The sequence below is a fragment of the Homarus americanus genome, unplaced genomic scaffold (genome assembly GCF_018991925.1).
Source record: "Homarus americanus isolate GMGI-L3 unplaced genomic scaffold, GMGI_Hamer_2.0 scaffold25827, whole genome shotgun sequence".
Lineage (NCBI taxonomy): Eukaryota > Metazoa > Arthropoda > Malacostraca > Decapoda > Nephropidae > Homarus > Homarus americanus.
In genome coordinates this window covers 4,534,248-4,562,169 of record NW_024738300.1, presented here as the reverse complement: position 1 = coordinate 4,562,169, position 27,922 = coordinate 4,534,248, and the positions used below count along the sequence as shown (strand labels likewise).

The following is a 27,922-nucleotide window of genomic DNA, read 5'->3' as shown; positions in this document are numbered from 1 at the left end:
GGGTATTTATTGCATTACTATAATCAGGTGGAGAAAAGGAGGAAATATTATCTCAAGTTTTCATATCTTGTAGATAACTGGCCTTGTATAATATGAAAGTAAAAATTTTGATATAAAGATAATTTCCTGTTTGATAGAAAACTAACAGTTATGGTAATATTTTTCAAGATTTTATCCCAATTCATCTGTACAGTGAGTTCATCACTGTCATAACAAAATTATAATACCTAATACTGTACTTTGGTATATTCTACTGACTTCATCCACAGAACAGGCCATAGTTCTATTTATTACACTCACCCAACCCCAAGTTCATGAAAAATTTATAACTTTATTGCTATTACACTCAATTCCTACGATTTTATGGTTGCCACAGGCATTATTTACCTATATTCACTGTAAATGATCGTGTTTTAATTCCAGAATTGGCTTATAATCCAAGAAAATAGGAAAATGAGGTGCACCTTATTTTGGGATTCAAGTAGACCTGTGCAAATAGGTACTAGTCGATCCATAGTTTACCATGATGAGATGTATCAAGTGAAACATGTATATGGAGCAAGTAACAAGATCACTAGATTACAAGATGTTGTAACCGCTAGATTAAGGTTAGGATATATGTACCTCTGGCGGTATGTTCCTCAAGCAGATGTAAACAAGACTAAATGTAAAGTGTGTGGCCAGACATATAGCCACACATTTGAACACTACTGGTTCGACTGTGTGAAGATAGAACCTCTTAGGGACAGGTCCAAGCACACTGTGTGTGAAATGGCACAACACTTCATCTCTAATGGCAAGATAGTCGACATATTAAGATTGTATCCATTTTTTTGCACTTAGTAACTATATCAGTTCTCATGTATAGAACCAAATATACAATGTGCTTGAATACTTCTCACGCAAATGTGAATAACAAAGTGTGCGGCCAGACATACTGCCTCACACGCCTGTACACACGCATTTGTGAACAAGTTACCCTTTATGTATAGAACTAAACAAATAATGTAATTGAAATACTGTGTAACATTCAGTACCATAATATCCTGACAACGGGGGTTAATTATTATGACCCGTTGTAAACTCTACTCTGTAATTCTTTTGCGCTACCGCTCACAGGATGAGTGTGGGTTGCACAATAAAGTAGCCGCTGTAAGAGGCAAAATCAAATCACTTTCACGCAGTGAGGTTCCAGGTACCCAGAGATAACTGCCCGTGAGACCCAAAAACGAGTGAATTACTACACTACGAGTTTACTGTTTATCACCTCAGTGCATGTGGCTTACTGTGAGGGAATTCATACACCACGTGATGCCCCCAGAACACCATCTGTGAGGGAGTTACTACACCACGTGAGGTCACTCATAACACCATCTGTGAGTGAGTTACTACACCACGTGAGGTCCCTCATAACACCATCTGTGAGGGAGTTACTACACCACGTGAGGTCCCTCATAACACCATCTGTGAGGGAATTACTACACCACGTGAGGTCCCTCATAACACCATCTGCGAGGGAACTACTACACCACGTCAGGTCTCTCCTAACACCATCTGGGAGGGAGTTACTACACTACGTGTATGTTCACTGTACAGTATGTTCCTTTGCCCTTCTCTAATGAAGGCTTTTGTTAAACCACCAATGTATGTAATAAGTCATTTATGTCCAATGTATATTTTCAGCCTTCGGGCTGCAGAACTTTTTCAATAAACCGTTAATTGTTATTATTTTTATTATTATTATTATTATTATTATTATTATTATTATTATTATTATTATTATTATTATTATTATTATTATTACACACACACACACACACGAGTATAGTATTCATCGAGAAAATATTTACGCTCTAAAATAATGAGATATTTTGTAATCCAGTACTATATAGATTACTTGCTATAAATCAGTCTTTTAACGTTGCTTTAAAAGAAATAGTTATTGTATCCTACATTGTCCTTAATGTAAATTTTATAGGAAATGGCAAACACTATCAGGCAACCGAACAGCCAATCAGAAATATAGTTACCTCTGGCGTCATTGATTAAGTTTCTGTACAAGTCTGTTGTCTCTCGCCAATAAGTACCCCAGATTAACAACTATCGGGACAAATACGTTGGAGACGTCGGGAAGGAAGGACCACCTGAGTGTTGCTGAGCCAAGTAAGTGAAAACAGCGAGTTTCCAGGGCAGAGTATAGCGATTGGTGGGGAATTATATTTCTTGCAGTTTGTGGGTTTTCTGGTACGAAAGTACGATAGTGGTTTTTGTTTCATGGTTAAGGAGATTTGTTTCATAATCTAACCCATTATTTTTTTTTAAATTGCCACGAAAAAATTGAAAGGTGGGAGGGGAAAGTTTCGTTTAATCGTTTCTTTAACAGACGTGCAGACATGTAGAGTCACCAAAATATAATTCTGCACCTTTATGGTGTTATACAATATGACACACCTGCCCAAGAATTCTGACCAACACTCATAAGTAGGGCCCGGATAGTTATGCATTTGCATATTTCATATGCAAATGCATATTTTGCGTGATTTCTATGATAAGTGCATATTACCTAGATAACTGCATATAAATGCATATTTTGGTAAAATATTCATCTGGCAGTATCTCTTTGTTGCCACTGAATGAGCACACGTGGTACTGGGAGGTGAGGTGAGGTGTGGTTAGGTGAAGTGAGGTGAGGTCACGTCGCTTTAATCTGTTGGTTAATGGTGTTCTTGATGAACTGAAAAGTTTGTAGTCTGATGCTTACTATGGTAAACTGAGTAACGTGTTGTACAAAAACAAGGGATTTGAAAAGCTGAAAAAAGTCAGTCAGATAATGTCTGGTGATGCTATTATTGACGAGACGGTACAGCCACTCACTATGTCAGACCTCCTATGTATGAAACATGCACCAATCGTCTCGTGTGATGTAGAAAGGGTGTTCTCAGAATATAAAGCTATGCTGACAGACAACAGGCGGGGTTTTAACTTTGAGAACTTACGCCACCATGTCATCATCAAATGCAACCACAATCTGTAATGTCTGAAAATATGCCAGTCTATAATGTAAATACAAGTTCATATATATTTTTTGAAGCACTTTCACATAGATATGTTAAATACATTACGTATATTGCGTAATAAACATTAACATTAGTTTATATTAACTATTTTGTTTCCGTATAACCTGCATTCTTGGCTTTATAAGCGATTTTTTAGTGCATATAAATGCATATTTCCCCTGTTTTAGTGCATATTTGCATGCATATTTCATGGTTTTTTTAGTGCATAACTATCCGGGAATACATATGAAACCCGTAACTTATGAGTCATAAGTTACGGGTTTCATATGTATTCCTGTTATTATCTCTGCATTAACTATATTCGATGTACAGAATGCATCGTATTGGTTACACAATGCATCACACAATCAAACCTTCCAACCTTACCAAATGGAAAAGGCCTCAGTCTGTGATCGTTTCGAAGGCCGTCAGACCCAAGGGTGCAAAAAAAATTATTTTTGTTGACTGTACAATCTGTTTCTAAGGTACCAAGCAAGGTTAGTTTTAGATGTTATAAGCCAGATTTTTTATATCCTCCCCATGTTAACTTTCGATGAAGTTAGTTTTGTCATCATTGAGTGGAAAATGCTGAAGCATTCAGTTTATGTAGCAAAATATTTTAGTTTAAACTTCATCATAGTTCATGAAAGAAAAATCGATCTTTGACAATAAATATTTTGTGTATGTGAATAAATATTGAGGGGTACGATAGAGACGAGTATACTGGTCGACCGAAGGTGAAATGGGAAATGTCCTTCAGGTCTCCCAAAGAAAGACTATATGACAGAAATCTGTAAAACAGAAAAATATATAATACGGAGTTCGACTCATGATTACACTGTTCACTGCTATAATTCAATGTTTTATCAATAGTGAAATAAGAGTATAGTTATTACCAAGTTAACAGGATGACGAGCAAATAAATCTAAATGTTCAGTAAGTTCTACATTCCTTCAGTCATTATGTTCCGCTCCTGTTAATCAACTTTTTTACTATACTTATTTGGGGGTAAGTAGAGCAAATTGAAGAGAGAACATTAATCGTTTGGTTGATTCTAATAATAAAGACCAGGGGCTGATGAATATTCTCTGATATTATGACACTACAAAGCTGGTAGATGTTAAAAGTGCCTCGATGCGTTAGAGCCTTCAGTAATAATGATACAGTACTGCAATTTAGAAAGAAAAAAACATGAAATTACCTGTTCTTAGTAATTTCATATAAAACAAGGAATTAAATATTAAGAAACTACACGGTTAGTTGTGAAAATTGTTTGACTAAATACTATTATACAGGCCATGTGTTTTTTGTTAGTTTTTAAAAGCACAGCAAAAATTCGATGATGTGGAATGACAACATATTAATGTAATTTCCTGTTCTTAGGATGACAGAATTAGTTTTGACAATGAATAAACCTAAAACAAAAACATCTGACAGAAAGATTTTCTATAAAAAAATTGAGCTGCCAGTTATTCAAATAGACACTCCCGTTTGACAGAGGCAGCCAGGATGGAGAAGCGACGTATTCATAATCGAGCAGTGATTGCAGATCGAGCCAAGATCGTATGGATGTGGATAGGTGGCTTAACGGCACGAGAAATATCCATTGAGACCGGGGCAAGCGTGACCACCGTGTACAGGTGGATCAGGCGGTGGCAGGAAGAAGGCACAGTGGCCACAAGACCCTACCGTAGACGACCTCGCTTGGTGGAGAGAGACACTAACGTCGTTGTTGACAGAACCCCCAAGTCGCAGCTCATGACAACGAGTGAAAATGTCTCCCACACTCTACAGTCTAATATTGTCTCTAACACTTTGCAGACTCACAATATTTCTAACTTTCTGCAGACTCACAATGTCCCCAACACTCTCCAAACTGAGAGTGCCTCCAGCAGCTTTCAGACACTTCGAGCCTCTAGTGGAGAGAAAGATAATTATTTCCGGGAGAGCAATGTTAATGAGTTTCTACCTCTCTACTGTGAGCCGTCAGTGCAATTTTACAAGGACAAGTGGATGCTTAACACCCTTAGATACTTGCAACAATATCAGGGACCTTGTGGCAATCATGTTGGTGTTATGACACATTCTTGTATACATCCAGAATGATATAGATCTTAACGTGATTTTATCACAAGGGAAATAAAGAAAGAATGTCAGAGGAATGAATAAAGGCTTGAATAGTTCTTTTTGGTCTTATCGCCAAGTCATGAAGTGTGACAAGGAAATTTATCCCACTGGTTGCCACTGAGAGAATAATACTTATAATAGAGATTATAATTAAATCACTATATTAAATGATATGCTTGTACTGAAATACACGAACAGTTCTCAATATTTCTTATGAAATGATGTTTTAATATATGTTCAAGCTATTTCCACTTGGACATTGAACTAAAATACATAAAGGAACTACTCTTTAACAATGGTTTCCCTAAGATATTTACAGACACTTATATTGGCAAAACCCTTAATAGGTTTTTTAGTCCCACACAGCCTCAAATCCACACTGTCCCTAAATATTCCATCTCACCATCCCGTACACAGGCCCACTCAGTTTCACCCTTAGAAATAAACTTAAGAAGCTTTTCAATGAATTCTATCCACAAATTTCTCTTAGACTAATCTTTAAAACCCAGAGTTCAATTAAAAAATATTTTAAAATTAAAGACACCATACCCACACACCTGCAATCCTCAGTTGTTTATCAATTTACGTGTGCTAGCTGTATGGCAGCATATATAGGTAAAACTAAAAGACATTTGACAACTCGCATCCATGAACACTTGGGCCGTTCCGTTCGAATAGGCCAGTTAATCGCACAACCGCCACATTCAGCTATTCGTAACCACGCCCACCAACATGACCACCCGTTTTCGCAGTCTGATTTCTCAGTTCTTGGCAGGAGCGACTGTGATACAGACCTCCTCATTATGGAGGCATTACACCAGTATAAAGCAAAGCCATCCCTTTGTGATATGGCCTCTAGTGAATTACTGTGTTTTTCTCACTAAGGCTCGTCTGAATTTAGGTAATACCCCCCTGTATAGTTTATTTCATGCTTTTTTTTTCCTGATTTTAGCTGTATGTAGGTCTCTCGTCATTTTTCTCGGTTTTGAATTGGATTGCTCTTTTTTAAATTTGTAAAGTTTATCGAAGGTAAATTTTCATATAATATTATGTTTTTATTGCATATCACATGTATTTTTTAAAACTTTTTCGAAACTTTTGTGTTTTTAGGCTCTGATGATGGAAAACGATTATTTCCGAAACGTTAGCGATTAAAAGAAGCCCACATGGTCAAGATGTTTGTGTTTACACTGGTTCTCCTCTTCGCTACGTAATATTTGTTTTGCATATTTTCGTTAGCTATTTTTGATAAATTATCTTATTGGTTTATATCAAAGCTGTTAACCCCTAAAGAAATATATATATTATAACTTTTTAAATCCTTGTATATGTGTTCTTCATATGTCCTTTACACAATATCTTACTCTAAGCTGATTCTACTGTAAATACAATTACATACGAACTGTCAAAATATTAACTGAGAAATAACTGCATTAATAGATGTGAAGCCAAGGCTCAGCACTGTGGCCTGCATCTGTTTCTTCTCTTAGGTTTCAGCATTTAACAACATATAACATTAATTCAGGAGTGATTTTTGTTTTTTTCATTAAGAATAAAGTGAATTTATATTTTCTTGGTTGTTTTATTAATTTATATCATATTTTCGATCCCATAAACATTTATTAAGCGAGTATTTACTCATCTAATCAATTACTTAATTTACTGTATTTCACTTGGTTGTATTAGTTATAATGATTTGGTTGTACTACAAACTATTTTCTTTATTTTCAGACATCAATCATTTGCCATGTTTGTTATAGTGCTAGAAAAATTAACACTTTTTTGAAGATAGATGTTAACACAAAAATTAAATTGGAGTAATTTGTAAGGTTAAGACATAAGGTAATGGTATAAACGTGTTTACACCTAAGGTAATGAGGGGGCCCTACAGACACTAAAGCCATTATAGGTCTTAGCTGAGTTTCTGACTGAAAAAAAAAATAAATAGCTGAGTACATGAAAATATTGAGTGAATTTTTTTACCATTTTACACTTATTCATATAAGTTCTGGGTGGGGATTTTTGGACCCCACATTACTCATCGAGGGATAAGAAATGGAAGTACGGAGGAGAAAACCGAGGATTTAAAGACCAATGGCCTTAAGCTTTTGCCTATATATCCGCTTCCCCAAGGGGCCTTGGAGCCCTCATTTGCAAAGAGAAATTTGCCTACAACAACAATAAAAAAACAGTATCGAGAGACATTTTACGAAAATATAAATATGTGTGTGTGTGTGTGTCATATTGAGTTAATACTACTGCGTTCATGTAAACACAGTGCAACTGACGGTTTGCATTAAAGAGTTAAATTCTTGTTTTTATTGTTATGTCTTCATGGAAACTGTTTCATCGTTTCATTTATGAGGTTGTTTACTGTCGCAAGGTAACCAAAGTTTCATGAGTTACAGGGTAGGTTACGTTAGGTTGGTTGTTTAAATGATGATGCTATATATTTACAGTTGCATCGTATCTCCTGATAGTTTGTATACTCAAACTAGTTTGAATTTTGGATTTTTTTTTATAGAAATTACCTCTATTTTACATTTATCCCGATAAATACAAAATGACAGAAGTAAAATATTGTGCCTCTATTTTCCAGAATAGAATGATGTCATTCAGCCTTCAAATGCTGTTGGCGGTGTTTACACTTCTGACCCCAGTAGTAACAATTGCTCCTACGACTGATATGGTGGGTAAAATGGTGTTTTGGAACCTAGAACAGCACTTCCCCGGGTGTCACCTGGTGCTGATCACAACACAACACTCACGCGTGTCCTCCAGTATAATCCGGTGAAGAACAAAATTTACCTATGAGTTAATTCTTATATATTACTATATATTTGCCACCTCCTCTACTGATATAATAATAATAATGATAATAATAATAATAATAATAATAATAATAATAATATTAATAATAATAATAATAATAATAATAATAATAATAATAATAATAATAATAATAATAATAATAATAATAGATAATAATAGATAATAATAGATAATGATAATAATAATAATAATAATTTATATTCGTCAGACACATGGGTGTGGGTGTTGCGGCTGGCGTGGTAGTGGAGGCAGGGTGGGTGTTGTCTCAGGACCAGCTGACCCAGGACCACCTCCTGCAGGGGCTGTGGGAGGACACCAGAACCACCTGCCGGGCCCTCATCCTTGACCTCACCACCAGTAACAATACTAACCTCGTGCTCGGGTACAGTATGTTTCAGAAATGCCCGTAGTCCTCACTGTCGAAGAAAATTCACGCGTACTATTATTTTACTATACATCCTGAAATTCGAACAGGAGTTTTCCTGACTTTTGCCTCTACCACTACTTTTTGGCAACAATCCTTTTTTGTTTAATCAGCTACTGTAATATATCATGCGATAACTTATTCGATTCATTTCGCATATCCGATATAAATTCGGAGCTGTTGTCATCAGAGATGATGAAAACTTTCAAATTAATAGTAAAAGAACTTTTAAAAATATGTACTGCTGTGGGTGATGAGCGAGACACCTCGAATGAACAGAACCGAAACAGCGATTAACGTTATAAAGTGATGATAATCTCAGAATAATTCAGTTAAATAAATTGGGTCTGTGTATTAAGTCACACTGTAAGTAACTTTGGTATATTGTTACGGAGTTGTGAGTGAAAGATGAATTACAAACCTGCGGAAAACACTTTACAAATTCATGAAATTTGTTTTTGTTTTTTTTGTTAATGAGAAATGATAGTTTTACCTGTGCAGTATTTTGCTTTCGAGACGATTATGCAGCAGACTGATTCAATAACAGTGTGTGGATAACATTGTTGGGTAAGTCTTAGGTAATGTTCTATCATGCGTAAGTTACGGTAACACTTTTTATGATACTGTCAAATTTAGGCAATTCGTAAACTTATTATCCATTACATTATATCTAAAGTATCGATGTATTTTGATATGTTCTCTATTTAGGTTAAGGGTTATTCATACACTCAATCTTCTCTTTCCAGCTTGGTTGAATCTTCAAACTTGTGGCAGAGATCATAAACGGTGGTAGCAGTGGTGGGTGGGAGGGCAGGAGTGAAGGACGTCCTCCTCCACCATAGTCTCCGCAACACCGTTCACGGCCTCTACCTGGCCCTCCACGACCTCCCCCTTCACACCCCACCGCGCCACGGTAATTCACTCCTCAGGAGGATCGTCCCACAGCAAGGTTATTAACTTATATCTTCTAAATTTACTATCGGTTTAAATCTCACTCATCATATCTGTGTCATATCATGAATGATATCAAGAAGTTGCAAATTACATTGTTTTTCTGTTCATATGTGGCATACATGCACAACTTTGCAGATATGGAAAAACACGAACATAATAAAACACACACACTCACACACACACACACACACACGCACTCTATTGTACAATGTACATTATAATCATATCCTGTTTTTTATACACGAAAATGCATTTTTGGTTGTGCTATTCTCATGTTTCATTTCCAACACGGAACATGGTACAAGTTCAAAATACCATGCGTTTGGGAACTTTCGATACGACTAGATTTCATTGAGCAGATTGGTCCTCCTCTGGAATTGTCACGTTGTCACGTTACCCTGTTAGGTCCAGGAGTGGTACCCTTACAAAATTTCAAGGAAGATTGCGTTCGTCTTCGGAGATACACGGTTATAGTTTTGCCCCCCCCCCCTCCCGCCGTCAACAAACTTGGTCTGCCTCTCGACCTGCTAACTCACAGGACCGAAAATGATATATTTTGCCAAGTTGCTCCAGCAAACTTACGGTCTACGCAATCTGCTATGCCCTGGGCGCTACAAGGAACCCGTCCCTCGCTATCAACCTGGGGGACGAAGGAATTTCTTTTGTCCCGGATTCGGCGATCACGGACCATACTCACCTCGGAGGATGGAATCTCTCTGTTGATAGTGGAATCGAATTCTTACCAAGATTTGCATTCACTTTCCCTGATAACCTTTTGTGTTTGAGACATCTTCTCTATTCTGGTTAATTGCTCTGCGCAAGAACTCGAAGGAAAAATCTGTACCATTGCATTCACGAATTGCTTGATGGTAACCTGAGGTCCACCCTGGAGCTCCGCATCTACCAGTAGCAGCATAAATCTCTGGAATGTGTCCTTGTTCTGTAATTGGCTAAACTACCGGAGTATATAAATGACACTTTTTTTTTAGTTACTGAACTAGTAGTTACATTATTTGCTAATAAATGATGATTTAATACACATTTCTTAAGTGCGACTGTTTTATAATTTTCTTTAACATATTGCATGCAAATATATGTATTACACATCTCACTCTAGAGAGATAGAGAGAGAGAGAAGAAGGTGAGATGTATTAAATCTATTATTTAGTTTCTTCGGCAGCATTAGCGAGTGAGCGTGTGTGGGTGTACCGGCGGTGTCTGTACTGCAACAACGGGGAGGCGGACGTCCAACTTATGCACAGGTGGAACCTCACCTCCCTCCCCCATCATACTGATGACCTCTTCCAAGGTGAGATCTATTAGTAGTAGAATATTTTTTTTGTGTAATTTCTCTGATATAATTTTGATCTGGTTCCTAAATAACTTGCATTGATGGTAGTCTTAGTACTATAAGTTTATGTATATTTCAGTTAATAGTGTTATAACATTACTCTGAAGTATATGATAGATTTCATAATACTTTAAAAGCCACATCAAAGAGTATTTTAGTTTTGACCAGTAACCAAGACATCTAATAGGTATTAAACAAATTTATAGATTTTTTGTACGCCTGCATGGAATTATAGGGTCTTATGTTTTTAGTCCTTATCTATATACATAAAGAGAGAGGACTGAAATATGGCGTGGAAATGTGCATGCACCCCAGAAATGTCTAAATAATGGAATTTTGGGGAGTTGGCCCTAGGGAGGTGGGGGGAGGGTGGAGGAATGTTGGGAGTCATACAGTGTGATAACATTTACCACACCTTTAACACCCTCTACCAACCTGTTAGACTAAGAACATCAACCTGCACCAACACTTTCGTAATGGAAAAGAAAAATAGTCCACTTACCCAACCCAATGGTATGTAGTATAGAAGATAATGTAGTGCATATAGTGAAGACGATACTGTAGAGTATGTAGTGTAGTTGTTAGTATATTAGAATGGTACAATGTAAATCAGGGGTTCTCAAACTTTTTTCAACCAAGGACCCTTTATATGAGAGGAAATAAACCGAGGACCCCCTCACATATGTCCCCCCAAATAATTTTATATTAGGCCTATTTTTCACACTTCTATATAGGTTATGTGGACAAACAAACACAAATCAAAAGAAATGTATTATATATATGTAACCGGTCGGAATTTGCTGGACTTTAATTTCTCACTTGACTTGGGGTTTATTAAAATTTAATAGATGGTAAAGGCAGTGGAAGCGCCCCTTTGAGAAAAATCCCGAACCAGCACAAGAACACTTAAATCTACTACACAAAATGAACTGTCCGTGACCCGTGGAAGGATAGCGTCTGTGACTGGGATGAATGAGACACACTGTAAAATTTAGACACTTATATTCCCTCCAACACTACAAACACAATCAAATAATGGTACACCAATATGCGCACCTCTTAACTTAAACTTTAACCACTACTCTGGGGAATAAAAGTTATACATGACATAGAAATTATTAGAAACACAGGCAACAATAAATTTAAAGTATTAAGAAATGTTAATTGCACATATGAAACAGGCCTCTTAAGGGCTTTCACAAAATAATATCAGTCACTTAGGAAATGGTATTAAAAAATAAGAAATTAACTACTCTACAATGAATAGGCCTTAAGGGCTTTCAGCAAAATAATATCACTCAACAAAATTATAGCACCCCAACAGGTGTACACTTCCTAACCTAACCTAACCACTGCTCTGGGGAACAAGGTTATACCTGAGATCAGAATTATGAAGAATTAGAGGCATTAAAAGAATCAAATCACAGTATCACTCTGGTTCCACTTAATGGCACAAACATTCAAAAAAACACTACTATCAAAATTATTTAAGAAATATTAAACTACACACGTCAAGATAATATCAGTCTGAGGAATGGTGTTAACTACACCCGTGATAAGGAAGATAAAATGTTCCTCTAGGTGTCTCCTAGAGTCCTAGACTCACGGTCTCAGTGTGTGACCATTAATATACTCAGATAGCCTCAGTGTACTCCCAGTGCGTCCATGGGCAGGAAGAGAGTGAGCCAATCAGACCCTGTGCAGTTGAGAGGAGCTTTAGCTTCCCGTTAGCAAGAGGGTTTCACTAAGCGGCTCTGGACATGTGGTGTTGTGAGCCGACGTCAGCTGGGCACCCAGACGGCTAGATTCCCTCAAGAGATCCTTTGGTACCCCGCTAAACAGTGACAGGCCTACTCTGATCGGTCCAATGGCGACAATCGCCACCCTCAATCATCAACGGCAGTCTCAAACGGCAGTCAATCTCTCGCAGTCAAACTCCGGTCAACTCCAGTCAACTCCAGTCAAGTGGGTTCTGACGGAAACCCTGAAATGAACTCACTGTTAGCTCTAGTTTACTTTATCACTGCCCTATCTAACCCTGTCTGAGATCGAATGAGACTTACTTGTTATACTGCAATAGCGCAGCACAGGTGACTAGGCCACGTGACTATTTCTGATGGACGCGCGGAACGTCTTGTCTGTGTGAATGCTCTCCGGGACTGGCCTAGCCAGCGTCGTGTCTCCCCAAGGCGCTAGCTTGGGCCTACGTGATATATTTTCCGCCTAACTAATAACTCCTTGGGACACCCGTAACATTATTCAGACTGCTAAACGATCTATAATAATTTCAAATTCAATAATAGTCCCTTAACTTCATGAATCGCATCATTATTAATTCGGTAAATCATATTTAATATCATATAGGCCTAGTTCCGCAATCTCTCGCTACGAGCAGGCAGCGCTCCCTCCCCTCAGATGACCTTGAACGCTCAGTATCACTCATGGCGGGGCATTTGAAATTACTCTGAAATTTCTGGATATCACAATCGACCCCCCTAAAAAAAGACAGCACTGTCCTCATGTGCTGAGAAAACATGCATACGACCCCCCTAAAATTTTGTTCTAAGGACTGCACCTCACCCCTTTAACGTGCTAAACGCAGCATTTGTCTTCTCTTCTCTCCTTTTCTCTCCCGCTAACACTCGACCCCCCTAAAAAAAGACAGCACTGCCCTCATGTGCTGAGAGAACAACTTAGAACCCACCTTCAACTCTGTACTATTCCACTCGCAGCTAGCAACTCCATTTCTTCCTAGCCCAACTCAATCCAACCAGAACATCACGCTCCCCTTTTGCCTGGCCCTTAACTAGAGAACCAATGTCAAAATTAATACCAGCCCAAAACAAACATGCTCTCCTTTGGCCTGGCCCTTGAACTAAGAGGAACCAGTGTCAAAAAAATACACAGTCCAAAACAAGCATGCTCTCCTTTTGCCTGGCCCTTGAACTAAGAGGAACCAGTGTCAAAACAATACTCAGTCCAAAACAAGCATGCTCTCCTTTTGCCTGGCCCTTGAGCTAAGAGGAACCAGTGTCAAAACAATACTCAGTCCAAAACAAACATGCTCTCCTTTTGCCTGGCCCTTGAGCTAAGAGGAACCAGTGTCAAAACAATACTCAGTCCAAAACAAACATGCTCTCCTTTTGCCTGGCCCTTGAACTAAGAGGAACCAGTGTCAAAACAATACACAGTCCAAAACAAACATGCTCTCCTTTTGCCTGGCCCTTGAGCTAAGAGGAACCAGTGTCAAAAAAATACTCAGTCCACGTCTCCGAACCTCATGCCGGCAGACCAACCCTCTGAAAATGTACCAGTCCATCTTAGTGAGGCCCTGGACATTACAACCGTACTCTCAATCCCGCTCATGACAGCAACTCAATCCCGCTCATGACAGCAACTCAATCCCGCTCATGACAGCAACCACTACTCAACGCACATCTCTGACCTAACCATCTCTCCAATCCCCTCTGCCCTACTCATTACCATGCACCCTAAACTGCAATCGGTCGGCTTCATCTTGTCTCTCAGCTGGAGGGCTCGATCAACCTCTCTGAACTACTTACATACCCCTATATTTCCCACTTGGACCTCACACTTCCTTGACTGCTGGACGTGTGCCTGACATTCACCCCTTGTTTCCTCCCTGAACCGTTGAATGTGTGCCTGAGACTCCCACTTGAACCTGTTTACCTGTGCTTGATAATCCCTCTTTAGGTCTCCGAACTCCTCTCTCAGCTGTACCAAGGTCCCGCGGCCGTCTCTCTTCCTCCTCATACACATCTCTATTGTCAAGCCTAACCAACTCAGTCCGGGCACAAGGATGAGCATCAGTGCGAGTTCAATCCCTACCATTGCTAACCAACACATGATGGCGTTCATTATCCCAACCACAGTACTATCAGTCACGACATTAAAAACTACGCTCTGGTACCATTTGTAACCGGTCGGAATTTGCTGGACTTTAATTTCTCACTTGACTTGGGGTTTATTAAAATTTAATAGATGGTAAAGGCAGTGGAAGCGCCCCTTTGAGAAAAATCCCGAACCAGCACAAGAACACTTAAATCTACTACACAAAATGAACTGTCCGTGACCCGTGGAAGGATAGCGTCTGTGACTGGGATGAATGAGACACACTGTAAAATTTAGACACTTATATTCCCTCCAACACTACAAACACAATCAAATAATGGTACACCAATATGCGCACCTCTTAACTTAAACTTTAACCACTACTCTGGGGAATAAAAGTTATACATGACATAGAAATTATTAGAAACACAGGCAACAATAAATTTAAAGTATTAAGAAATGTTAATTGCACATATGAACAGGCCTTAAGGGCTTTCACAAAATAATATCAGTCACTTAGGAAATGGTATAAAAAATAAGAAATTAAATACTCTACAATGAATAGGCCTTAAGGGCTTTCAGCAAAATAATATCACTCAACAAAATTATAGCACCCCAACAGGTGTACACTTCCTAACCTAACCTAACCACTGCTCTGGGGAACAAGGTTATACCTGAGATCAGAATTATGAAGAATTAGAGGCATTAAAAGAATCAAATCACAGTATCACTCTGGTTCCACTTAATGGCACAAACATTCAAAAAAACACTACTATCAAAATTATTTAAGAAATATTAAACTACACACGTCAAGATAATATCAGTCTGAGGAATGGTGTTAACTACACCCGTGATAAGGAAGATAAAATGTTCCTCTAGGTATCTCCTAGAATCCTAGACTCACGGTCTCAGTGTGTGACCATTAATATACTCAGATAGCCCCAGTGTACTCCCAGTGCGTCCATGGGCAGGAAGAGAGTGAGCCAATCAGACCCTGTGCAGTTGAGAGGAGCTTTAGCTTCCCGTTAGCAAGAGGGTTTCACTAAGCGGCTCTGGACATGTGGTGTTGTGAGCCGACGTCAGCTGGGCACCCAGACGGCTAGATTCCCTCAAGAGATCCTTTGGTACCCCGCTAAACAGTGACAGGCCTACTCTGATCGGTCCAATGGCGACAGTCGCCACCCTCAATCATCAACGGCAGTCTCAAACGGCAGTCAATCTCTCGCAGTCAAAACTCCGGTCAACTCCAGTCAAGTGGGTTCTGACGGAAACCCTGAAATGAACTCACTGTTAGCTCTAGTTTACTTTATCACTGCCCTATCTAACCCTGTCTGAGATCGAATGAGACTTACTTGTTATACTGCAATAGCGCAGCACAGGTGACTAGGCCACGTGACTATTTCTGATGGACGCGCGGAACGTCTTGTCTGTGTGAATGCTCTCCGGGACTGGCCTAGCCAGCGTCGTGTCTCCCCAAGGCGCTAGCTTGGGCCTACGTGATATATTTTCCGCCTAACTAATAACTCCTTGGGACACCCGTAACATTATTCAGACTGCTAAACGATCTATAATAATTTCAAATTCAATAATAGTCCCTTAACTTCATGAATCGCATCATTATTAATTCGGTAAATCATATTTAATATCATATAGGCCTAGTTCCGCAATCTCTCGCTACGAGCAGGCAGCGCTCCCTCCCCTCAGATGACCTTGAACGCTCAGTATCACTCATGGCGGGGCATTTGAAATTACTCTGAAATTTCTGGATATCACATATATATTAACACTGAGGGAAAGCTGTGACTCACACAAACAGTAGCCAAAAGTAACTTAAACCCCATCCCCAAGCGGCACCTTTGATAGTATCAAAACTCAAAAGAACAATTCAAATAGGAGGAACAAAACAGCATCCTTCATCCAATACACATGTACTGAGTAGTCCCTCTCTACCACAGTGACGACATTTATGTTGGTTGGTAGGCAAGTGGAGAGATGAGGCTTATCACTTTTCTCTGCAAGTGAACACACATAACAAGCAAGATCAATAAATGAAATATATCTCCACCAGGGAAATAGCATCAAAGATCCACATAAATTCAAGCTCTCTCTCTCTCTCTCTCTCTCTCTCTCTCTCTCTCTCTCTCTCTCTCTCTCTCTCTCTCACACACACACCAATATCAAATGTCGCTTCATCATTATTAATGCGAGATGTGGGCCTGTCTCTCAGTAAACAACTTCTCTCGGAGCTGAGAAAGATGCCTCGCAGATGTACGTAGTTGGAAAAGGGAGCAAGATCTTCATAGCAGTAGCAACGAGTTCAGGATACTCTTGTTGAACAGAAGGTCAAAAGTCTACATGCACACCTTGACGGAACCGGGTCCTCTGGGTCCCATCCCATGACAGCTCCAACAGCTCTTTCTCTGCCTTCCCACTGAGAGCGACGCGCTGATGAATGGGCAACAAATGGATCCCGATCACAGTCCGAGGCATCGGTGTCAACATCAGTGAAGTACGAACTGAAATGTTCATTCAGTGCAGTGAGGTGACAGCGGATCGGATTTCTCACCAACTCGACTGATAGTTTGTTTGTGTCCAAAAACTGTGAGTTGTGGGAACATGTCGGTGATCCCATTCAGGACCCGCATTCTCCATACCTCGGTTTTCCCCTGAAGGCCTTGATTTTATCGCTGACATCCAGGATAGAGGCATAGCCGCCTTGGATGGATAAATTGAGTCGTTTAATATGCTGAACACGTTGCAAGATAGGCGAGCTGGGCTATCCACTCTGGGTCAGAAAAGAGCGCTGCGGTGGTGGGCTTGACATCTTTCAGAAACTCGCACAGCTCGGTGCGCAGATCAAACACCCGCTGTAAAACTTTCCCATGGGAGAGCCATCGTACCTCAGAGTGGAACAGTAGTGTGTCATGTCCTGCACACATTTCATTGCACAGCTGCTCGAACAGCCGAGACTGTAGTGGCCTTGACTTCACATAGTTAACCACAGACACAACAGTACAAAGAACAGAGTGCAGGTCAGGGGCCATATCTTTGGAGGCGAGAGCCAGCCTGTGCAGCATGCAGTGCGTGGCTACAATCTGCGGATTGAGCACGTTGATTCTCGCAACCCCCCCACTCTTGTGGCCAGTTATAACAGCTGCGCCATCGGTGCAGACAGCAACGCAGTTCTCCCATTTCAGCGTTGTTTCGCTCATGATTGTATCAATTATATTGAATATTTCCTCACCTGTTGCTCGCCCAGTCACCTTTTTACAAAACAAAAAATCCTCAAAAATGTGTCCGTCTCATGGGTAGCGTCGAGCTGAATTGAAAAATGGCACGTTTGCTATCTTGCTACAAGTTGCGATTTTATGTCACAGGACATGTCTTCAATCCTCCTTCTCACTGTGTCGTTTGAGAAAAGTACAGATTTAAGTTTGCTTGCGGCCTCTTTCCTAATCATCACCTCACACATCTCCACCGCAGCGGGGGGTACCAGCTCCTCCCCGATCGTGTGGGATTTCTTGCTTTTGGCTATCCTCTGCAATGTCAGGTAGGAGACCCGCTGTGCCTTCTGGGGAATGGTGGTGAGACTTGTCATCTTAGTTTGTTGTCGGCAGTACACCTCTCTCTTACGCTCAAAAAAAGGACCTGCTTTTCTGAGCACAATCCGGATGTTTCTCATTTCGATGTCTCCTTCGGTTTCTTAGCATCGTTTGAAAGCACCTGCATGCAGATGACACACTTCGGTCTCCCGTCCTTGTTTTCAATGAAGCCGAATTCAATATAACTATCGTCATATTTTCTGACTTTTCCTGACGATTTTGATGGTTTTTCAAGTTCACTTGTAACGTTGGATGCCGGTCTTTTTACAAACCTGTCCTTGATGACAGCTAGCTAGCTAGGAACGATACCAGGCTGCCCGCTGGTGTTCCTGTGAGTCATTGTTGTTACTACCAGGCACGCGCACGGCCCGCGACTAGGAGCACATGACGGAATTGTCTGAAACGATATATATATATCTTCTTAAAATTGGGTGAATAAATATACGAATTACTGGGACCAGATATGGGAAGGTTAAACAAACTTGGTTTAAGTTGCCATAAAAGACTGTGGATGCAAACAATTGACATATAAAACAAACATAACATCATGAGCATTAGTCTGCTGTGGATAATAATGAAAGTGAGATAATACTACACCTCACCTGCCTCCAACCCTCCACCTTCCCTCCCTCAGGGCCTGCCATGAGAGTGTGGGTCCAACTTCACTTACCGGGTAATAGATTAGATTGATGTTTTATGTTTAATTTGCATATCAAACGGTAAAACAACACAAAGTTATTATTAATAGTGCAATGCAACCTTCTCAGCATTTGCAACAAAACGAAAAAAATAACACAGTAAACTTAGTGTTAATAATAGACGACATGGATCAGTTATAACATACCCAACAAGGAAGTCTATCCAGTCTGGCAAGTTTGTTAAAAAAATCACAAAAAAAAACAAAAATAATAAAATGGTAATTTATAGCACCTATATACCATGACGCATACAAATATTGTCAATAATCAAAGAATAAATCATAGTCCAAAGCATTTGTTCATTTCAACCCAAATCAAAAATATCGTGAGAATTGGAATCGCCAGATCTCTCACAAACGATAAACTCTCTATTGTTCAAAAACTTTTCGCGGACCCCTAGCTAAGAGAGTGTAGTGGTTATAGTGTAGAATTTGTATCAGTTTAGTGTAGGTGATGATGTACACCTTTTACTGAAATTGCCTTTGAAATACTGGTCAAAACACGGGCAACCCCGAGTACCCCAGCTACTGAAAGATAAACTATGAAAAAAAATAGGAAGACCTTCAAGTCAGTATGATAACTTAATTCGAATCTTAGAAAGCGCTGTATAAAAAGATATAATTTCTTATGTAAATAACTTCTCTAATAGAGCACATGATATTACAGTAATATACAGACTCTACTTTACAGATCAGCTGCATGATATGATGGGCCACAAGTTCCGGGTGGTGGCTCTGCGTCACTTCCCCTTCATGGACTACCAGCCGGTGAGCGACGAGCCGGGGGGCCCCATCATACCCAAAGATTGCCTCGACACAAGATTTATAACCACCTTTGCTGCCAAATTGAATTTCACGTCAGTTTCTTTCATGTTTCTCCTTGAAAGATCTAGTCCAGCCTTTTTTTTTCACCTTGGTTTCAATATGCTTGTCCGAGTTGATTTCGTATCTTGTTGTCAAGAAGTTTTAGCCTGAATGATAAAAATAATAGAATAGTGATAATCGACCCAGTTAATGATATCCATATTTAATGATAGTGAAGAGAAGAAAGGAAATATTTTTAGGGGCTCTTTTACAACTGTTTATTTACATTTCAAGTTGGCACCTAACACAAATTTTCCAAACGAAAATATGACATAAACATCAAAATCCATCCTTCTACAATTTCTATATCGTTGTGATTAAACAATGGAAAAATTGCTAACTGTCAAAATATATATTTTTTCTTTTCCTAAATGCAAATATACGTAGTAGATTTAGTGGTGTAGGGAAGGTCAAGTTATGTTCCTCTGAAGATAACCAATATCATGAACGTAATAACTTAATCTGAAAATGTAACTAAAACTTAGTTGAGGATTTGCATTTATCCACCAGATATGAGATGCACGAACAGCGAGAGAAACAGTGGGGAGTGCCGACGGATGGTAAATTCAATGGCATGATGGGAGAGCTTCAGCGAGAGGAGACGGACTTCTGCATGATCGCTGCACCCACACCAGAGCGCCTGCAAGTAACTGAGTACTCCAGGGGGTATCCATCTACAGAGCTTATCATAGTGTCACTCAAACCCACGGTCTTGCCTGAGTACCTCGCGCTCATTAGGCCATTTGCAGGTGCATTTTATATGTCTTGGCGAACATCTTTGTGGCAATTATGTCAGGATTGCATGATATATATGTTGTAACAAATTATCGGTAGCAAGATAAAACTGAGACTCCAGGCATATTCTTAAGTGTGCTTTGCTTCCCTCTTCCACCAGGAGACCTTTGGTTCGCGTTGCTCGGGAGCGTGGTGGCGTGGGCCTTGCTCTTGTGGGTACTAGAGAGGGCGTGGCGGTGGGTGGCGAGAGGTAGTGGTGTTAAGTTCAACACTGCACTCCTGTATGGCTGGGGCGCCCTTCTCGAGCAACCACCCCGTGACCTCTCTGTCAGCGTCTCAGGCCAAGTATGTGTTTTTAAGAAATAAAAGTTGCTAATCGTTTGGTCATAATCTAATCTTTCTAACCTGGCTATAATGAAAGCTTTCACCTATTTCTACCTCCGATTCCATTGAAGGGAATTCACAGCAGCTGCAAAATAAATGTAATTAATTTGTGAGACTTTTATCTACTGATATTTAGAACATCCTGCTGCTGGTGCTCTGCTTAATGGTATGTTGGAGCTCTGAACGAAAATGGTCGGCCAGACCAAAAGATAACTACTAAACAAACGTGCAGGACCACACCGCAACATGTTCTCATAATTGCATGATCTTGGGCATGGATAATTGTGCAAGCTCTAATGATCTTTTTTAATAATGATTAGGAGAGGGCACCGTAATATGTAATTGAATATATTGACCTTTGACGTACAGTCAAAGTTCTAATTTTCGCAGCTGATTTCACAATCTGAAAAATTGCGTCACTCAGTCTTTCTCCATCAGAACAGGACCTCGTCACAAATACGCCTTCTGGCTAAGAGGTGTTTATCGGTCTAGGACGCCAAAGCGCACCTCCGATATTGTCCCAAACACCATAAGCTATATATTGCCTTGATAGTTATATCTCTTTGCCTCCCGTCTAAAGTTTCTCTTTTTGTGTGACTGTGAGTATAGCGTGTATGATAAACACTCCCACTCTCACCGTGACTACACGAACAGATGTTGGTGGGGTGGTGGCTGGTGTTCTGCCTGGTCATTAGCACAGCCTTCCGTTCCTCACTGATCGCTCACTTGACAGTTCAGGGGAAATCGCCCACCTTGGAGACTTTTCAGGATCTGTTGGATAAGGATGTCTGGAAGTGGGGCACTGAGCGATGGCTCTTGTCCGGCGTCCCTTTGGAATATTTTTCTAAACACTTCGATCCAGTTGTGCAACAGATATATAAGCGCATGGAAGTAAGTCATTGTTATCATTAAAACCTTTTATGGTGCTGGCTTAAGCATTAGCCCTCTAAGGACCATAATTTAAGCAACAATTCTCAATAGATGCTACACCTCTCGAGGTAATAAGAATAAGAATAAGAATAAGAATAAGAATTTAAGAAAAAACATAGTTACAGTAATTACACTCAAAATGAAGTATACATTTTACTGTAAATTATGACTTGAATTTTCTGTGCACTAGATCCTCCCTGTAGACGAGGCCCTAAGCAATGTCAAGAAGGGAGGCTTCTCGTTCCTCACCTTCAGGGAGTACGTCAGCATCATCATCGCTTCCCGTTACACTGACTCCCTCGGCAATACCCCCTTCTACGTCAGCAAGACCAGCGTTTCCATGATGGCTGCCTTTGGATGGGGAACGAGGTAAGTGAATATTAAACATTTTAGTAATCGTTACATTTTCATCCACACCCTGATAGTTTTAACTTTGTTTACTCACCTAACAGAGTACGATCATCAGGGTCGGATTATGGCTGTGAGAGACCTAAGGTCAATAAGAGGGAAGTTTTTAAATATATATTATAATTATGTACATGAATCAGAAATATTCAAACAAACACAAGTATATATTTGTTCATCTTCGTCAACTACAAAAGGTCAAAGCGAAATACATATAAAACACAACAACACGATACAATTCATATAGAGAATGTTTTCTGGCCTTAAACTATGATAACACACATAGCATTCTTTATATACCTACTGTATTTTCAAACATATTGATTTCTTCCTGGACTTAATTGTGGGATTAACAACCCCTGAACAATAATTAAACTCAGTAATTGATAATTTTAATCTTTTCCAGGAAGGGCGCTCCTTTCTACCCGCGTTTTAGTCAACTGATGTCACTGCTGGAGGATGCTGGCATTACAGCCTACTGGAAAGCCGACGTCAGAGTCAGGCGTGTGAGGGAGAATAGGGCCGCTGCAGCCCTGGATACTCAGGCTAACCAGATGTACACACAACAGGTCAATTATACTGATATCGCTTTATTCTTAGTGGTTTCGTGTAGCATAGAGCCGAGCTTCACACACATTACGATCACATTTCATATTTTAGAGTTTGTTTTTATTGTTAAAGATGTGTGTGTGTGTGTGTGTGTATTAATAATAATAATAATAATAATAATAATAATAATAATAATAATAATAATAATAATAATAATAATAATAATAATAATAATAATAATAATAATAATAATAATAATAATAATAATTAACGGTTTATTGAAAGAGCTTGGCAGCCAGAAGGCTGAAAATATACAGTTACATAATTGGGGAATGGGTTTCAAATTACACATAATATACAAATAACATAAGTGATATAAATAAGATATATAATAACTAGATGGGGAAAAGCTCAGACTACAGGGCATTTGAACATAGTGACAGTGCAAGTAGTATTTACTGGGAGTGAATACACTGGTTTGTTACAAGTTATTGATAATTTTTACAATGTGTGTGTGTGTGTGTGCGTGTGTGTCTGTGTGTGTGTGTGTATGTGTGTGACCTCATATATGCCTCAAATTATGTTTCATCCTAAATACATCAACTAAATGTAGTCTCATCTTTCTCCAGGTGGACAGGAGGCAGGTAGTGCTCGGGTTGGGACAACTGCAGGGGGCCTTTTACCTATTATTTCTGGGCTGCGGCATTTCCTTCCTAACTCTGCTGCGAGAGAACCTCGTTCACTCTCACTCACCACCTCAGTAACATCTTCCTTACCCATCACATTATAACAATACCATGTTCATAGGAGTAAATTGTGTCATATTTTTGAGGAAATACATGAAAATCCTGCTTAGACAAAGATTACCCGCCACAACACACTACACAACAGTGTCCCAGCCCAAACCAGGAGTGCCTGAGGCATGAACCAATCACAGTGGCCTGTGAGTGTTATGTCTAAGCCTAACTCTACTAATTGGCTGGAAGCTGAGCTCGTGCCTCAACAAGAGGGCACTCGGTTTTCAAACACAGAGTCTGGTTAGAATTGGTTAAGTAAAGACGTGTGTGTGGTCGGCAGGTCCTCGGCAATGCGATATACTTGTGTGTGTATACAGTATATTGCTATTCACGTGACTCCTGTTTAACTAGCTAGGAAAATAGGTTTATTGTTTTAAAAGTGTACTGGTCATTCTGAATAACTTCGTTAATAAACGAAGACCAGTTGTGATTAGTTCTCAGTTCCCTTGTGTATGAGTATGTCCCCCTGAGTGTCTTGGTGGTATGCAGTGATACAGTGAGTCCTGAGTAACAACACACCTATCACCTGTTTCTCCTTCTCAGTTCTTCCTTAGTTATCAGCCTCCCCTCTCTTCCAGTTATTCTATCTTTCCTCATCCTCCCCTCATATCAGTTATCCTCTGGTGGGGGAGTGACCACAGGTAAACCTCCACCTCCCTAACCACAAACCAGCTGTTAGCATCTCTCGTTCCTCCTCCTTCCTCTCACTTCACCTTCACCGCCTCCATTTCATGAGTATACAGGGAAAGAAAGAAAAAAGAGTAATAAGAACTGAGAAGAAGAAAATAAAAGGAAAAATAAAAGCACATTTATTACAACATGACCTCTGGCCAGAATGATGACACTGAATATTTGAAAATTATTGAAAAAATTGCACAGCAATGGAAATGCTAAGATAAGCAGCACCATGATTAGAATACGCTCCTTGAACTGTAGTTGTTCACATTATTAAATCGAATTAATTTTTATTTAGCCCTATTTACCACACGAAATATGTAACATACTCGGCGCGCTGCTCCGCTAAGACAGCAGACGTCTCTTATGCCACGGGAAAAGCTGCTAGCCTGGTATGTCAGGCCTTCTCCCTTCCCCATCTCGTCCTCCTCACCAGGAATTATTAACTTCCTCCCACCAACAAAACAGAAAAAAAGGTTCACAATCAACCCACAACTGATATACTAAAGTGACAATTTTAACTCAAAGGGAATGAAAAAAAAACAGCAAGAAAACAACAACAACCAAGTGTACTACCCCTCTTAGTCCGTTGGTAGATAAATTGGATGGTAACATAGTCAAGGACATGACTGACAAGGACGGTATGACAATCTTTATTGCTGGTTACTCCCAGGTACGGCACAAAGATAGAGCGTTCTGTGTCCTCCCCCCAAAAAATAAATTGGATGAGGGCGTGTTTGGCAGCAGCTGGGGTGGAGGATATAGTTGACAGGTTGGACAATATCTTGTATGGAAATAGGAACAAACCCATTATCTGCCTCAGTGCAGGAGGCAATGATATTGGGCAGCTATCAAACATATTAGGATAAAGAGGAATATCTCTATCATATGTGGTGTCCTCCCTAGAAGGAGAGTAGGCAGTGAATGGTTGTCAAGGGCAGTTGTTATCAACGGCCATCTTGACAGATATTGCGAAACAATATCATTCCCATTCATTGACAACTGGGACAACTTTTATGGTAGAAGGGATTTGTATAGGAAAGGGGTGGCAACCCTGGCTGACTCTCTCGAAAAGGCATTTCAGAAGGTGTTGAAGTCTCTAAACTGATAAGGGAGCATGTGAGCACGGGGGTCGAGGAGACTGCAGTGGGCGTGGGTAAACAAAGCGAAAATTTACAGAGAAATAGTGATAAGAGTAACAAGGCTAAATTAGGCAGGAAGTTAAAACCAAAATGTGACAAAGAGAGGACTCAGAGTAAGACAACTTAAATGTCTCCTACACGAGTAGTAGGTATATCGGAAATAAAATAGATGAAATCAGGGCGTTGGTGTGTACCGAAAAAAAAATATATAATAGAATTCCCTGAAACATGGATAAACATACACTCACGTGAGTTACCTGTCGAATACCAAATATATGGTTACAAATTATTCCATACCAAGAGGCAGATTCAGAAAAAAGGCGGAGTAGCAATCTATGTCAGTGATAATCTGAAGTATGAAATCAATAAGGAAATAATAACTGAATTGAATACACAACAGTTTGGATAGAATTAACCGATGGTTGGGGAAAAATAATCATAAGGGTAATATATAGACCTCTTGATCTCTATACGATTAATGAACAACTTATTTGGGATGAAATACTCAAGGTATCCAGACATAGCAAAGTCTGTATAGTAGGCGACTTTAACCTTAGTCAAAAAGAGTGGACCGACCTTACGGGTAACTGAAACTCAGAGGATTTTCTTGAAACAGTTAAGGACTGTTTCCTAAGTCAACGTATAGCCGAATCCACCCGGGGTAATAATATACTAGATTTAGTTCTGTCAAACAGAGAAAACCTCATTAGTAAAGTCGAGGGAGGGAACGAACATGCCAACAGCGATCACAAAAAAGTGAGTTCGGGGTAGAAAATTATATCAGTCGCAAGGAAAATTCCATTAAAGTCCCAGATTTCAAAAGGGCAAACTTTGCTTGGTTGAAAAGGCAGCTGGGAGAAAGGCTATCACGTTTGGGGGTGAAATCCATGACCTCAGGTAAAGTGGTAAATAACGTGACCTCAGACAATGTATCCATAGAGGGTAACCTCACTTTACCTGGTGACCTAACAACAATGACTTCACAAAATGTGACTGCTGAGGGTGACCTGACCACGAGATCTGAGGTTGACGAGTTCCATAGGCATTTAAATAATGAGTTGCAAAATATACCATACAGAAAATTCAGATCAAATAACAATGACTCCAAATGGATAATCGATTAATAAAGAATCTTATTGGACAATGGAAGGCTATAGGTAGGAGAATAAATCGTGGTGAAGTTTACCTACGAGATTTTTATAAAGCATTGGCTAGTAGGGTTGAGAATGAGATAAAAAAGCAAAGAGGAATAATGAATTGAAGGTAGCAAGGGAGGCGAAGTCAAACCCCAAGGGATTGTTATAAATGTATCAAATAAAACACGAGACAAGATTAGACCAATACAGTCAGATACCGGCGAGCTAACTGATAACGACGGAGAAATGAGCAATAATTTGAACAAATGTTTATCAACAGTTTTCACAACAGAGAATTGAAACATAATAGCGAGATAGTAGTGACTAGTAATGATGTTAGTAAACAAATAGACAATACTATCACGTGCCCGGATTGGCCTAGAAAAAGCTTCAAAACCACGTGTTTAAGTGGCCCATTGGGACTACTTGCCCACTAAATGGGGGCTACAATAGAATGTGGTCTACCAAGCTAGAGTTGGTCTACCGGGATATTTACAATGTAGCATCCATTAACTTAACCTAACCTAGGTTAGGTGAGGTTAAGATACATTAGATTAAGTTAGGTTAGGTTAGATTGGGTTAATAGCTGCTACAGTGTAAATATCCCGGTAGACCAACTCCACCCTGATATACGGCGTACTATAGTAGCAACCGGTAATGACTATTTTTATATGAATTACGAAAAATGAAAATTAACTTTTCTATATAACAGTAATGACTGTTAAAATACAGAAGTAAAAAAGCTCTGAGAAAGCAACTACTCGACAGACACTGTACAGCAGCCATCCATACCCTTACGTCAAAATGATCACTTGCTGTACAGTCTGACCCAGATGACACCGTGGCAACTCTCCACCCTTTACAGTTGACAGATTGATGATAAAACTGACGACTTTTATAATATTAATAGATACAACACTTTATCATAAAAAATATTCAAATGAGGAAAATTAAAAGTTAATAGTTTTAGAGTAATTTCTCTGAAGAATTTTTTCGCCAATAACATTGTATCCTATGGTTAAGGCAACTAATGAACTGGTCTCGAGAAATAACAGCGTGCCAGTCTACTTTTCGAAAATTCTGTGTTGCTGGTGATAATATTCCAGTGCTAAGAAAATTATGTAAAACGGAGGTATGTGGACGTATCTTGACGTAATAAAAAAGTTAATGAATAAATACCTATAACCCATCAAATAGGGTGTTGATACGCAAAATATAAATTTTTTACTCATGAAAACCCAAACGTTGACCCACCAGACCCGCCCCGGGTCTGGTGGGTCAGCTATGTGATCCGTGACCCGCCTTGACCTGCCTAGAATTAACTCCGAAGTGAGAAGACATCTTTATAGACAGATTAATAGGTTTTGCAGTCAGTGGTCGGAAGAAGAAGGAATGGAAAGAAATTACATA

The 27,922-nt window shown here is 39.6% G+C and overlaps 1 protein-coding gene and 1 long non-coding RNA gene across 2 annotated transcripts; both read left to right on the top strand.

Annotated features, from left to right (window-relative positions):
- Positions 1-2,097: 2,097 nt before the first annotated feature.
- Positions 2,098-9,369, top strand: LOC121874010. The gene is made up of 4 exons (XR_006090329.1): positions 2,098-2,163; positions 7,783-7,973; positions 8,224-8,397; positions 9,186-9,369. It is a non-coding gene; the product is annotated as an uncharacterized LOC121874010 (long non-coding RNA).
- A 1,211-nt stretch (positions 9,370-10,580) lies between these two features.
- LOC121874009 (glutamate receptor ionotropic, delta-2-like) lies at positions 10,581-24,527 on the top strand. Its single transcript, XM_042377886.1, has 8 exons — positions 10,581-10,702; positions 19,587-19,752; positions 20,270-20,508; positions 20,655-20,839; positions 21,533-21,769; positions 21,999-22,177; positions 22,620-22,782; positions 23,392-24,527. Exons 1-8 carry the CDS (start codon positions 10,648-10,650, stop codon positions 23,524-23,526), a joined length of 1,359 nt encoding a protein of 452 aa, XP_042233820.1. The 5' UTR covers positions 10,581-10,647; the 3' UTR covers positions 23,527-24,527.
- Positions 24,528-27,922: the final 3,395 nt, after the last annotated feature.